Source organism: Temnothorax americanus, unplaced genomic scaffold (assembly GCF_048541705.1).
Source record: "Temnothorax americanus isolate GAGA-0224 unplaced genomic scaffold, ASM4854170v1 Scaffold75, whole genome shotgun sequence".
NCBI lineage: Eukaryota > Metazoa > Arthropoda > Insecta > Hymenoptera > Formicidae > Temnothorax > Temnothorax americanus.
The window spans coordinates 129,586-145,040 of NW_027509798.1; the positions used below are offsets into that span (position 1 = coordinate 129,586).

The 15,455-nt window shown below is 40.2% G+C and overlaps 2 protein-coding genes across 2 annotated transcripts in view; both read left to right on the forward strand.

Moving 5' to 3' along the window:
• Nucleotides 1-15,455, forward strand: part of LOC143906733 (uncharacterized) — a 140,655-nt gene that overhangs the window by 12,819 nt on the left and 112,381 nt on the right. The window lies entirely within an intron of this gene.
• Nucleotides 12,656-15,424, forward strand: LOC143906716 (uncharacterized; the record flags this gene model as incomplete). The annotated part of the gene is made up of 2 exons (XM_077422960.1): nucleotides 12,656-13,797; nucleotides 13,888-15,424. Coding segments are annotated over exons 1-2 (2,679 nt in total), but the record flags the coding sequence as incomplete, so codon positions are not given.

Genomic DNA, 15,455 nt, shown 5'->3' on the forward strand with positions numbered 1-15,455 from the left:
AAGATTAGTGCTAAGAAAAAAAGCCGGTATTACAGACGGCTTTAGGATCCCCTTAAAGCCGTCGTACACACAAATCAACGTAAAGTATGTTTAATATGAACGGGTTAAGTGTCACGAAATCCTCAATATTCTTTATTATACTATTTGGTAAAATATGTATTAGGTATTTTATCAGAGAGTCGAAATATTTGCATTTTACTTTAAATATTAGAGATTAAATCAGTATACAACGGCTTTAATGTGCACTGATCGAGTGCGCACTGCCAATGAAAAATGCTATTAAAAATATCATTAATTTGGCGCCGACTTCAAAAAATTGAAAGAAATTCTTAAAAGTATTATTTCATACATTTGAGAGCCTTTTTATTTGTTAATTTTTTTTATTTGTTTTAGTTTTTTTAAAAGCCGTCTTATTAAAAAAAAAATTTTTTTACGTTGACTTATCGCATGACAAGAAAAAACAAATGTGTTTCTTTACATTTTTAAATTGATATAACTGATGCTATAAATCATGATCACATCAGCGATGAAGATGGCTACAGCGTGTTTTATGTAATATATGATTTTTGATTCCTCAAAGAGGAAGCTTTGTTTTCGTAAAAAAATTTTTTTTTAGTTGCTTTTGCTAATGTGTTCAGAATGTTCTAAAACGTCGAAAAATCGCTATTTTAAAAAAATGTCGGTATGTGTGTATGTATGTGTATATGTGTGTATGTGTGTATGTCTGTGCCAAATTTACCGAAATTTCTATAACTCCAGAACTGATCAACCAAATCTTAACGAATTGTATATGAAATAGGGGTAGAAAAGACTGGAGAATATAATAGAATTAATAAAAATTGCTAATAATCAGGGAGTTCTTTTTTAATAAAATTTTGGATTTTTGCAGAAATGTTTGTTTATGCTTTAATTTCCGCAAATTTAGAGATATCGATCTATTTCTAATTTTATTATATTTTTCAGTCTTTTCTACCCCTATTTCATATATAATTCTTTAAGATTTGGTTGATTAGACTCAGCTTTATACGTGATCAAAGGTCCCTAATTTTTCTTCCTCATAAAGGAAGCTTTGTTTTCGTAAAAAAAATTTTTTGAGTTGCTTTTGTCAATGTGTTCAAAATGTTCTAAAACGTTGAAAAATTGCTATTTTAAAAAATGTCGGTATGTGTATATGTGTGTATGTGTGTATGTGTGAACGTATGTGCCAAATTTACCGAAATTTCTATAACTCCAGAACTAATTAACCAAATCTTAACGAATTGTATATGAAATAGGGGTAGAATTTTCCGGGGAGTACTAAAGAGTGTATAGTTTTTCGTTATCTATTTTCTGAAAACTAATTTTTTTAATTTTTTTACTCAAGAATTAGAAAAATAAAAAAAACGGTTTCCAGAAAATTGGTAACAAAAAACTATAATAGTATTCCCCGGAAAATTCTACCCCTATTCCATATACAATTCGTTAAGATTTGGTTAATTAGTTCTGGAGTTATAGAAATTTCGGTAAATTTGGCACATACACACATTAGAGTTGAGAGACCTGTATATAAGACCGTGATCTTAAGACATCACTTCTTCTATGAAGAAGCCAAGTGCAAATTTCTAATTTGCACTATTTTTTTACTTGTTTTTATTATTTATGATTAAGGTATCATAAAATTAAAAAAAAAAAAAAAAAAAAAAGAAGGAAAAAAAAAGAAAAAAAGGAAAGATAAGAGCCAAGAGACAGAAAAAAGGAGAGAGAGGAAGAGGGAGACAGAGAGACAAAGAGACAGAGAGAGAGAGGGAGAGAGAGAGAGAGAGAGAGAGATTGATTGATTGATTGATTGAATGGTTTATTTAGTGCTCGCAAAGATCTGCACATTTCGGGCCGATTTCAGAAGCGACGCCTACTGTTCCCCCACTACCGCTCGATCTTCGACGGCCGAGCCGCCGCTCGCGTTTGTCACGCTGTCCGCTCAGGAGCGTACCGGTGGAAAAAATATACTAGGATCGTACTTTCCGCTAATTAAATTTTAACTTAAAGTTTTCTATTAAGTATACTGTTATATACATGTTTTATAATAATATTATTATGAATTGACGTAATTTTACAATAATATAGTTATAATAACGTATAATAATTTCAACAATAGATTTCCACATCACCCATGAGGTACTATTGCTGATGCGTTTTTTTTTAAGTGGTTTCCCCAGTAGGCCTATTCCACTAAAAAAGAAGAAAATAATAATTAAGATAAAAATATATGGCTCGGCAGGAAAGAAAGTAAAATTCTCTATCGCAAAGTGTTTTATAAAAAGGAATAAGAAATCGTGCGAAGGAAATAAAAACTAATTTACATGAAAATATTTTCTACTTAATTAAAAAATAAATATTTAATTTCTGGGTTGTTTGCACGATTTAACTAATGATGGTATATCTACAGAAATGTTGGAAGAATTAGTTAGCATCAGTGAGGATAATGATGCATCACTCAAAGCAGATCGTTTATTATTTTTTATTAATTTCAATTTTGAAAAAGAACGTTCACACAAATATGTGGAGCCAAACATGGAAAAAATTCGAAGACCAAAATTTCTGAGAGATGGATAATGCGATGCATTTAAAATTTAAAAAAAATCGACTCCTTTTTCTGTTCGCGTTTTTAGAGACACATCACATTGCAAATCACAAAGTTCTGCTTGAAGATTTAGACTTTGTTCCTCGATTTGCACAGTGAGAGGATTTTTGAAAAGAGAGAGAGAGAGAGAGAGAGAGGGGGAAAGCAGAGAGAGCAGAGGGGGAAAGAGTGAGAGAAGGGGAAGAAAAAGAGCGAGAGAAAGAGAATTAGTGAGAATAAGAAAAAATGGCTGCAAAATGCAAAAAGAGACAAAATTAAGACGACAGGATATGAATTTAAGGGAATAGATGAGGATAAAATTGAATAATAGGACATGAACAAAGATCAGAGAGAATCAGAGAAGATAAAAAAGAATGAGAGAAATAAAGAGAAAACAATGAGCAAAAATGAAGCATTATGGAGTGAGAACAAGTAAAAATAAGAAAGAATGAGAGAAGATAAAGCAGTAAAATGCAGTAAAATTAGAAAAATAATGCAGAATGGATGTGAATGAAGGAAACTATAAAAAGATAGTAGAAGGAGACTACATAAAGATAGTGGTGAAAGAACGTAACTGAGAGTGAATCAAACAAAATAAAACAAAATGAAATAGAAGGAGAGAGCGAGTGAGTAAGAATAAAAAAATTGAAAAATTACAAGGGAGTCTAAAAAATAAAATAATATGTGATTTATAATTAATAAGAGAGGGAGACGGGTATAAGAGTGGAAGCGGGTGGTTGGCGAGCGCAATAGAGAGCGAAAAAGTAAGGCGTAGAGTGAGATTAGGAGTAGCAGCAGAGAGGAGAGTAGTGGTGGAGAGAAGGGAGAAGTGGCAAAGGCGGTGGAAGTGGAGGCGAGAAGCAAGGAAGAGTAAGAGAGGAGATATTAGTTAGTAACAGTGTGTGGTCAGAAAGAGGTTAGGGATACCTTAGAGAGAAATTGAAGTGGCAGGCGGTTGAGAGGTGGCGACATTGTGGGTGAAGAAAGGCTGAGAGGTGATGACATCTCAGAGAGAAAAGGGGAAGGAGTAGGGTGGCGGTAGATTTGAAGCGAGATAGGGAGAAAAAAAGACGATAGAATAAATAAGGTAAAAGGAAAGCAGGAGATAAAAAGGAGAGCAGAGGAAATAAATAAGGAAAGTGAGGGGAAGGATAAAGCGAAGAAGGAGCTCAAAAAGATGACAAGTAGAAGAGGTAATGTGGCTAGCACAAGGAGAGAGAGAGAGAAGTGCGAGTTTATGTAGTGAAGCGAGTATAGATGATTATTAAAAAAAAAAGAACGGAAGGGGGAAGAGGGGAGAGGAAGAGGCGTTTAGAAGGAGTAGGAAAATGGTGATATCGCCAGAGAGGAAAGAACAGATAACAAGGATAATAAGTAAAATGATGGAAGAAATACGAGAATTAAGAAAAAACAAAAAGAGCAAGGGGTAGAAAGTAGAAAGCAAGAAAGAGAGAGAAATGATAAGAGATGAGATTAGGAAGATGAGGGCGCATGTGGAGGAGAGAGAGGTGAAATGGCAGAAGGAAAGGGAGGAATTGAAGGAGATAGGAGAGTTGAAAGGAAGGCTGGATAATATAGAGAAGGAGAGAGATGGGAGGAAAGAAAGTGGGAGATAGGAAAAAGAGATAAAGCAATGGAAGCGAAGGTATAAGAGAGCTAGAAATGTGGAGAGAATTAGAAGAGAGAGAGACAGAAGGAGGAACAATGTATAATGAAAAAGGTGGAGGTAGAGGAGTGAAGGCTAAAGGAAGCGGTAAAGAAGCTATGGCTAAAGATGTCAAAGGAGGAAGGAATAAAAGAGGTAAAAGAGATAGGAAGAAAGACGGGGCAAAAAAAGAAGATAGTAGGATATAAGATAGGAGTCAGAGAGAGTAAAATGAGAAAAGTAAAAAGGAGTGAAAGAGAGGAAAAAGAGGGATGAAAAAGAGAAGGGGGAAGAAAAAAATTAAGGAGGGAGGAAGAAAGGAAGGAACAGGAAGGAAGACTAAAAATAGGCTTTTGGAATGTAGCGGGAGTGAAGGAAAAACAGGAAGGGTTTTGGGAAAGGATAAAAAAGTGGGATGTCGTGGGGTTAGTGGAGACGTAGCTGAAACAGGTGGAATGGGAGAAGATAAAGAATAGGATGCCAAAGAAGTTCAACTGAAGTATACAGGGTGCAAAGAAAGAAAGACTTGGAAGAAAAGGAAGAGCAATAGGTGGAATAATGATGGAAGTCAGAGAAGGGTTAGAAGAGGAAGAAGAATGGGTGGAGGAGGAAGGTTTAATGATTAAAGAAGTAAGATAGAAGAAGGAAAAATGGAAATTGTCAACAGTTTACGTAACCGGCAACTTGGACAAAATGATGGGTAAGATAAAATCGGTAAAAGAGGAGGAAGGGAGAGAGGAGAAATGGATAGTGGGGGTAATTTCAATGCGAGAACAGGAGAAAAAAGAGCGCTGAAAGATGGAGAAGAGGGAGCTGAAAGAAAATCGAAAGATAAAATGATAAATAGGTAGGAGAAAGGGCTGATTAGATGGATGGAAGAGGAAGGGTGGGAAATTATGAACGGAGCAAAGGAGGGAAATGAGGAGGGGAACGTGACATTTACAGGAAAAAGGGGGGAAACAGTGATCAATTACGCAATAGGAGATAGAAAAGCTTGGGAAAGAGTGACAAGATTAAAGGTGAGGTGTGAGGTAGATTCGGATCACCAATCAATAGCAGTACGGTTGGACAAAGGGGGTGGTGGTGAAAGGAGAGAGACAATATCGGAGGAAGAGAGGTGGGTGGAAAAGACGTACTGGTCGGAAGAGGCAAGAGAGGAGTTTCGAAAAAGGACGGAGAAGGTAGAAATAGGTAGGGGGGCAATAGATAAAGAGGTCAAAAGGTTGACAAAAAGAATTAAGATGGAAGTAAGGGTGAGAGAAGAGTTAAAAGAGGGGCAGAAGGAAAGGGTGGGATGGGGACTGTGGGAAGAAGAGGGAGGAGATAGAAAAATTATTAAGAGACTGGAAAAGAGAAAGAAAACACAAAGAAGATCATAAAAGAAGAAAGGAGTATAAGGAAAAGTGTGAGGAAAAAAGAAGAAAAAAGAGAAATTTGCTGAAAAAGGCAAGAGAGGCGAGAACAGAGAAGCAGGTGTGGGAAGTAATAAACAAAAGGAAAGGAGAAAAAGGGTAGAAATTAATAAGGAGATAACATTAGAGGAGTGGGATAAATACTTTAGGAAGATGTTAGAAGGAACGGAATACAAGCGAAGGTTAAGAGAAGGAGAGTTGGGGGAGCAGGAATCGGGGGGGAAGTGGAGAAAGAGAAGGAGATCTGATAGGAGGAAGTAGAGAGAATACTGAAAGGGTTGAAAAAAGGTAAAGCGGTGGGAGAGGACGAGATAAAAAATGAAGTGTAAAGTTATGGAGGAAGTGGTTTAAAAAAGGCGGAAAGGGGAGAGTATATATGGAAAGGAGAGGGTTTACACACTTACACATTTACACACTGAATTATGCGATAGGGAAGCGATTTAAGAGGAAAAAGAAGGTAGTGGCTGCTTTTGTAGATCCAAGGGCGGCATTTGATTCAGTGAACAGGAGGGTTTTGGGAAGATGTCTGAAAAAACCAGGGGTTAGTGAGAGGTTGGGAAAGAGGATCATAGAAATATATGAAAAAACAAGGAGTGTAGTGAGGGTGGAGGAAAGATACGGAAGGAAATTTTGGACAGCGAGAGGGGCAAACGGAAAAATTAACAGACTCGATCAGGATTTAAAGTCAAAACCTTTCGTTTTCTACCTTTGTAGTTTGTTACTGTGTGTTGCTTCACAATTGCTTTACCCCACATAGCAAAATGTTGGCAGTATGCCGACAGCATGCCGTTAAATTTATCATAATTTCGCAGCCAGATCTTTTTGTACTGTGTTTTTTATTCTACTAGACACTACAGACGCGCGCTTCGCGCGCGCTATTTAGCTTTAACATTATGCTATTACTATTGCACTATTAACCCTTGATACACACAACTGTCAAAATATACAATGACAGCTGCAAATGAATTAAGCGCAGCAAGAGAACCAATCGGCATCGCGGAAAAGTGACAACAATACCTACGACATGCCCTTTTTAGAAGAGGACTAGAACAACACAGGCGCGCGCTACGCGCGCGCTTTTATTTTATTTCACGAATAGAACACAGGCGGGCGCTACGCGCGCGCATTAATTTTATTTTACGAATATACAACTATACATTTTTTATATTTTTATTAGAAGTGAAGAGGTAAGTCGCTAATATCGATAGGTCCTCTAAAGCAACACTTTTCTATTTCTCGAAAACTAAACACCGTACTTTATTAATGTTGATGAGGGCATAATTACTTATATAATTAAAGACAAAAAAACCCATACTTCGCATTTATTGATTTTTATATATAAAATTTGCTAAGAACGAAACATTCAAAAGCAATTATTAAAAATAAAATTTACCCAAATTTCTTTTACTAATTGTACAGAGTTCAAATAATAATAGTAAATTATTAATAATATCAGATCATTTTACATGTTTGTAACGTCTTGAAGCTATTTAAATTTATCTTTTTTTTTAATTTTTCTTATAATGCAGTTTTTTATATTTAAATATAAAATTGAGATGCAACGTAAACTGGCATACTTATTGATAAAGCGGATTATAAAGTAGTAAAAATCAAATAGAATAGAATAAAAAACACAGCACAAGAAGATCTTGCTGCGAAATTATGAGATAAATATACCGGCATGCTGTCGGCATACTGCCAACATTTTGGTATGTGGGGTAAAACAATTGTGAAGCAACACACAGTAACAAACTACGAAGGTAGAAAACAAAAGGTTTCAAGTTTAAATCCTGATCGGGTCTCGCTGTCCAAAATTTCCTTCCGTATCTTTCCTCCACCCTCACTACACTTCTGGTTTTCTCGTATATTTCCATGATCCTCTTTCCCAACCTTTCACTCACCTCTGGTTTTTTCAGACATCTTCACAAAACCCTTCTGTTCACTAAATTAAATGCCGCCCTTGGATCTACAAAAGCAGCCATTACCTTCTTTTTCCTTTTTTATCGCTTCCCTATCGCATAATTCAGTGTGTAAATGTGTAAGTGTGTAAACCTTCTCCTTTCCATATATACTCTCCCATAACGCCTTTTTTAAACCACTTCCCCCATAACTTTACACTTCATTTTCTATCTCGTCCTCTCCCGCCGCTTTACCTTCTTTCAGCCCTTTCAGTATTCTCTCTACTTCTTTCTATCCTATCTCCTTCTCTTTCTCCACTTTCCCCTCCGCCCTCTGCTCTACCAACTCTCTCTCTCCTAACCTTCGCTTGTATTCTGTTCCTTCCTAACATCTTCCTAAAGTATTTATCCCACTCCTCTAATGTTATCTCCTTATTAATTTCTACCCTTCTTCTCCTTTCCTTGTTTATTATTTCCCACACCTGCTTCTCTGTTCTCGCCTCTCTTGCGTTTTTCAGCAAATTTTTCGTTTTTCTTCCTTTTTCCTCACACTTTTCCTTATACTCCTTTCTTCTCTTATGATCTTCTTTGTGTTTTCTTCCTCTTTTCCAGTCTCTTAATAATTTTTCTATTTCCTCCCTTTTTTTCCTACAGTCCCCATCCCACTCTTTCTTTCTGCCCTTCTTTTTACTTTTCTCACCCTTACTTCCATCTTAATTCTTTTTGTCAACTTTTCGACCTCTTTATCTATTGCCCCCCTACCTATTTCTACCTCCTCCGCCCTTTTTCAAAACTCCTCTTTTGCCTCTTCCGACCAGTCCGTCTTTTCCACCCACCTCTCTTCCTCCGCTATTGTCCCTCTCTTCTCACCACCACCCCTTTTGTCCAACCGTACCGCTATTGATTGGTGATCCGAATCTACCTCACACCTCACCTCTAATCTTGTCACTCTTTCCCAAGCTTTTCTATCTCCTATTGCGTAATTGATCACTGTTTCCCCCCTTTCTTCTGTAAAAGTCACCACCCCCTCCTCATCTTCCTTTTTTGCTCCGTTCATAATTTCCCACCCTTCCTCTTCCATCCATTTAATCAGCCCTTTCTCCTACCTATTTATCATTTTATCTTTCGATTTCTTTCAGCTCTCTCTTCTCCATCCTTCAGCGCTTCTTTTTTCCTGTTCTCGCATTGAAATCGCCCCCACTATCTATCTCTCCTCTCTCCCTTCCTACTCTTTTACCGATTTTATGTTACCCATCATCTTGTCCAAGTTGCCGCTTACGTAAACTGTTGCCAATCTACATTTTTCCTTCTTCCATCTTACTTCTTTAATCATTAAACCTTCCTCCTCCACCCATTCTTTTTCCTCTTTTAACCCTTCTCTGACTTCCATCATTATTCCACCTATTGCTCTTCCTTTTCTTCTAACTCTTTCTTTCTTTGCACCCTGTATACTCCAGTTGAACTTCTTTGGCATCCTATACTTTATCTTTTCCCAATCCTCCTGTTTCAGCCACGTCTCCACCAACCCCACGACATCCCACTCCTTTATCCTTTCTTAAAACCCTTCCTATTTTTCCTTCACTCCCGCTATATTCCAAAAGCCTATCTTTAGGCTTCCTTTCTGTTCTTTCCTTTCTTTCTCCGTCCTTAATTCCTTTCTTCCCCCTTCTCTTTTTCACCCCTCTTTTTTTTCTCTTTCACTCCTTTTTACTTTTCTCACTTTACTTTTTCTGACTTCTTTCCCCCCTCCCCTCAGCCTCACCACACTCCCTTTTTTCCTACTCTCCCTCTTCTGTCCCATCGTTTTTCCTCCCTTCTCTCTATCCTCCCTTTTCATTTTTCCGTTTCCCTCTTTTCCACTCTTTCTCTGTTCCTTTTTCTCCCCCCCCCTCTTTCTTCTTGTTCCTTCTTCTCATTTTCTCTTCCATCTGTCAGGACTTCTTTTTCCTCATCCCAACTCCACCACATGCCCTCTATCGAAATCTTTCCGTACTTTATCCAAGCTTTCCTCCTATTCTTTCTCTCCTTCTCAGCTATCCTCTCCAGGTTCCATTAAATTTTTTTTCCTTCAAAATCATGTCATCCTTTATTCTTTCCATCCTTCCTTTCCACACATTCTTTCTCTGTATTACCTTTTCTTACTCTATCTTTTAAACTAACTAAAACTATCTTCTTCTCTTGCCCCGTCTTTCTTCCTATCTCTTTTACCTCTTTTATTCCTTCCTCCTTTCCCATCTCTAGCCATAGCTTCTCTACCGCTTCCTTTAGCCTTCACTCCTCCACCTCCACCTTTTTCATTACTACATTGTTCCTCCTTCTGTCTCTCTCTTCTAACTCTCTCCACATTTCTAGCTTTCTTACCTTCGGTTCCATTGCTTTATCTCTTTTTCCTATCTCCCACTTTCCTTCCTCCCATCTCTCTCCTCTATACTATCCAGCCTTCCTTTCAACTCTCCTATCTCCTTCAATTCCTCCTTTTCCTTCTGCCATTTCACCTCTCTCTCCTCCACATGCGCCCTCATCTTCCTAATCTCATCTCTTATCATTTCTCTCTCTTTCTTGCTTTCTACTTTCTACCCCTTGGCCTGTTCTTTTTTTAATTCCCATATTTCCTCCATCATTTTACTCATTATCCTTATTATCTGTTCTTTCCCCTCTGGCGATATCACCATTTTCCTACTCCTTCTAAACGCCTCTTCCTCTCTCCTCCTCCCCCTGCCGCTCTTTTTTTTTAAATAATCATCTATACTCGCCTCACTACATAAACTCGAACTTTTCTCTTTTTTCTTGTGCTAGCCACCTTACCTCTCCTACTTGTCATAATTTTGAGCTCCTTCTTCGCTTTATCCTTCCTTGTAATTTTTCAATTTTTTTATTCTTACTCACTCGCTCTCTCCTTCTATTTCATTTTGTTTTATTTTGTTTGATTCACTCTCAATTACGTTCTTTCACCACTATCTTTATGTAGTCTCCTTCTACTATCTTTATATAGTTTCCTTCATTCACATCCATTCTGCATTATTTTTCTAATTTTACTGCATTTTACTGCTTTATCTTCTCTCATTCTTTCTTATTTTTACTTGTTTTCACTCTATAATGCTTCATTTTCGCTCATTGTCTTCTCTTTATTTCTTTCATTCTTTTTTATCTTTTCTGATTAGTAGTTATACTAAGGGAGTTCCAACTCGGAAGCTCCGAGGGGGGGTGGTGAGGGAGGGGGGGTATCGGATTACGCGGGGGGGTGAGGGGGTGAGGGAGGGGGGTATCGGGATTCCCCGGGGGTGAGGGGGAGGGGGGTATCGGGTTACACAGGGGTATTAGGTTACAAGGAGATAACGCGGAGGTGAGGGGGGGGGAGGGGCGGGGTATTGGGTTACACAAGGATATTGGATTTCGCGGGGGTGAGGGGGAGGGGAGTATCGGGTTACACAAAAATATCGGATTTTTCGCGGGGTGGGGGGAAGGGAGGGTTGACCTTGGCATACCACCGGGATGACTCACCGGGATGAGTCACCGGGATGACTCACCCGCGCCGCTGGTCCGCGCCGCTGTTCCGCGCGGGGAGAGGGGGTCCGCGTTCGCGTTCGCGGTCGCGCCGCGGGTCCGCGTGGGGGTTCGCGGGGGTCCGCGGGGGCCGCGTGGAGGCCCGCGGTTGCGCCGCGGGGTCCGTCGGGTCGCGGGGGCCTCGTTCGCAACGACGCCGCTAGGCGGCGTACAATGGGTAAGACTAACTCGATAGCGCACTGCGTAGAAGCGTGTATTTTTGTCGATGACGCATCGAACCTGTCGGGACACGTTCGTCGTAAACAACATTTTTTTTTAAGAAAAAAGGGGGTGTTATCTCGTAGACTAAACAATTTCGCGCTATTTTTTTACGACGCAGTACGTAAAAAAAACAGGAAGAAATAACGTCATCGGGACGATGATGGACCCGATAACGCATCGAACCTGTCGGGACACGTTCGTCGTAAACAACATTTTTCTCGGAAAAAGGGGGTGTTATCTCGTAGACTAAACAATTTCGCGCTACTTTTTTACGACGCAGTACGTAATAAACAAAGGAAGAAATGACGTCATCGGGACGATGATCGACTCGATAACGCATCGAACCTGTTGGAACATGTTCGTCGTAAACAACATTTTCGAGGAAAAGGGGGAGGTGTTATCTCGTAGACTAAACAATTTCGCGCTATTTTTTACGACGCAGTACGTAAAAGACAAAGGAAGAATTGATCTTTCAAGATTCAATTGGAGCGAGAGAGAGGGCAAAGGGTATATAACGAGGGATGAAGCGCGTCGAGCCGCATTAGTATACGATTTGAGAGCGATACATCGGTTGAAAAGTATCGAGATTTATTGTGTAGTTAAACACGTTATCACATGCAAGTGCTGTGAAGCGATATAATAAAAGAACTGGTGCGAAAGTGATCAAACATTAGCTTTTGCGATGTGAACATGTTTTATAACAGTGAGCAAGAAGAAATGGTATATAATCGCTCATGGACACCGGACTATAAAATTGACATCGATGAAATCGAAGAAAGCAGTGACTTTATATACTTCGATCATTTATTTTATGATGAAGGTTTATTAGATGATATCGCCAGTGCTTTGCGTGAAGAAGAAGATCGAGGAGAAAAATCGACGGATGTGCAACGAAATTCACTAGCGCAGTTTGTTCGCGATCGCGAACTCGGGATACGAGGAACCGATAAACACATCGTTCATAGACAAGGAGTTGTTATCAAGGATTTTGGATATAGTAATAACTGGTATGGTAGCTCAAAATGGAGAATGTACATACAGGCGCGGAACGAGGATAAAGCTCATACAGCTTTATCTGTGACGAAGCCCTTTCCTTTAACAATAAACCTAACTTTAGGTCCGAGTATAAGGAGTGTCACTATTGGGAAGTGGCAATGGAAGTTACGTAAAAGTGATGGTTGGCATGATGATGATGAACAATATGTGTCTGCAACGCTATTACCGTATGAACCATTGATATCTAATAAAGTATCGCTATTGGGCGACTACAGTTGTCGACTTCGTAGTGATGAACAACCTGAATCTGATGAACAACCTAAATCTGAATAGATAAAACATGGATCAATTCGAGCAAACCGAACGCGATCTATTGGAGCTATCCGACCAAGTAGCTACCGTGGGTGAATATTTCACATGGACACTGCAATGCGCGGAATTCGTCGAGCAGCTCGAGACACGCTGTAGTGCCAAACGTCAGCGGCTCTCCGACAATCCAACGATCGGGCAGAGGCAATCGTTGGTTGCCCGAATCGCGCGACTCGAGGGTGTAAAGTCGCGATTGGAAAGACAATTTATCCATAGCGGTGGTAATTATGCGAATGCAGGCACCAGTGGCGACACGCGCGCGGCAGAACTCGTATGGCGAGAAATCGACGCCGGGTTCGAAACGCGAATAATGACCGGTGCGGTAATTAATACAGACCATATAGAACCGCGACAGTTTTTGGAAGACGCCTGCAGCGTAGTGTGCAAGCGAGTACGAGACATTATAAAAACACATAACTGTGTCAAAGTGAACACCGTGTTCAACGGGGAGTTTGTGGCGGGTGATAAACGTGCCAATAAGAGTATATGTACAAATAACATAGAACTCTGTGGTACATCGCACTTGCATGATTGGTACGAGCTGCACGTTATCGAGCCCACATTAGCGAAACTCGAGGAGTTCCAGGAACGCGACAGTGGGTGGGCGTTGACTCGAATCCTCAATTTGACGGTGAGCGTCAACAAGTACAATCCTTTGCGCGCGCGGTGTCACTTGGAATTGCCTAAAGACATTAAAGTAAAGAACGCGGTGATCAATGTGCTGTCTATGGACAATGCATGTTTCGCATGGTCAGTAGTCGCCGCCTTACATCCAGCCGAAAGAAATTCAGAACGGGAATATTCGTATCCACATTACACGTCGGTGCTAGATCTTACGGACATTGAGTTCCCAATGACGTTGAGTCAAATTAAACGGTTTGAAAATCACAACAACATCTCCATCAACGTCTATACCATCGAGGGACAGAAGACGTCAAACGTTCTTCCAATACGGCTTACCGACCACACGAGTGTTAAAAAACATGTTAATCTGCTGTACATGCAGAATCCGCGAGACAACAATGTTGGACATTTCGCGTGGATTAAAAATCTATCCCGTCTCGTAAGCTCACAATTGAGCATGCATCATGGTCAGAAGTACATTTGTAATCGGTAAGTACTTATATTTTTTAATAATATATATATCATTTTTATATTTTGTGTATAAAAAAAAATTTATATTTTATGATTCTTTTTTTGCAGATGTCTTTACTACTTTAGTTCGAGCGACAAATTGCAGTCTCACACTGTGAACTGCCGAAAGATAAACGACTGCGCTATCAAACTACCGAGTGAAGACAACAAGTGGCTGTGCTTCAAGAACCATAGCCGGAAAGAGCGACTTCCCTTCGTGGTGTACGCCGATCTGGAGTGTGTGCTGCAGAAGACACAACCGGAGACGGAACACGCGTCATACGCCTATCAACATCATCGAGTATGTAGTATAGCATACTACGTACAGTGCTCGTATGATGAAACGTTATCAGCGTATCGATTTCGTCGCGATAACGACTGCGTCGCGTGGTTCGTCGAGGAACTCAAAGGATTGGCGCATCGCGTAAAGAACGTCTTGTCCGACATTGTATGCATGGTAGACCTAACGCGAGACGAGTGGGAGACATTTCACAGCGCGACGAAATGTCACATATGCGAACAACAGTTCGCGCCAAATGATAATCGTGTACGCGATCATTGCCACTTGACCGGGCGTTACAGAGGTCCAGCACACTCGACGTGCAATCTGAATTATAAGGATTCTCACTTCATCCCAGTAATATTCCACAATCTGTCAGGCTATGACGCGCACTTTATTATCAAGGAGATAGCTGCCGCGTTCGAAGGCTTAATCGATGTACTGCCTATAACAAAGGAAAAGTACATCTCATTTACTAAACACGTGAAAGACACCGCGGAAAGATCTGATTCGCGAAACGATATAAAATTAAGATTTATCGACTCATACAAATTTCTGAGCGCGAGTCTCGCAAAATTGGCATCCTTCCTCGATAAGGATAAATTGAAAATTATACATTCCAAATTTTCCGCGTTATCCGACGACGATTTCGAATTATTGACGCGAAAAGGTGTCTTTCCATACGAATACGTGGACAGCGTCAAAAAGTTGGAGGATACGTGTTTACCGCCGCGCGATTTATTTTACAGTTCCTTGACCGGTGACACCGTATCCGAGAGCGATTACGCGCACGCCGCGAACGTATGGCAGCGATTCTCCGTTCGAACTCTGGGCGAATACAGCGATCTATACCTGAAAACCGATGTCTTGCTGTTGGCCGACGTGTTTGAAAATTTCCGCGACAGCTGCGTCGCGAGTTACGGGCTTGATCCCGCGTACTACTACACTTTACCAGGCTTTACGTGGGACGCGATGTTGAAACATACATGTATCAATTTTGAACTACTGACCGACGTTGACATGGTCATGTTTATCGAACGTGGTATACGCGGCGGCCTGAGTCAATGTTCCGGCAGATACGCGAAAGCCAACAACAAGTATATGGAGTCATACGATTCATCGAAACCGTCATCGTACCTAATGTACTTCGATGTCAACAACTTATACGGCTGGGCGATGTGTAAGCCACTGCCCTACGCGGAGTTTCGATGGGTCGAAGACGCGTCAAATTTCGACGTTAACGCGATCGCTTTGGATTCGCCTACGGGCTATATTCTCGAGGTCGATCTTGAGTATCCGCAGGATAAACACGACGCGCACGCTGACCTACCGTTCTGTCTGTCAAAATTCAGAACAC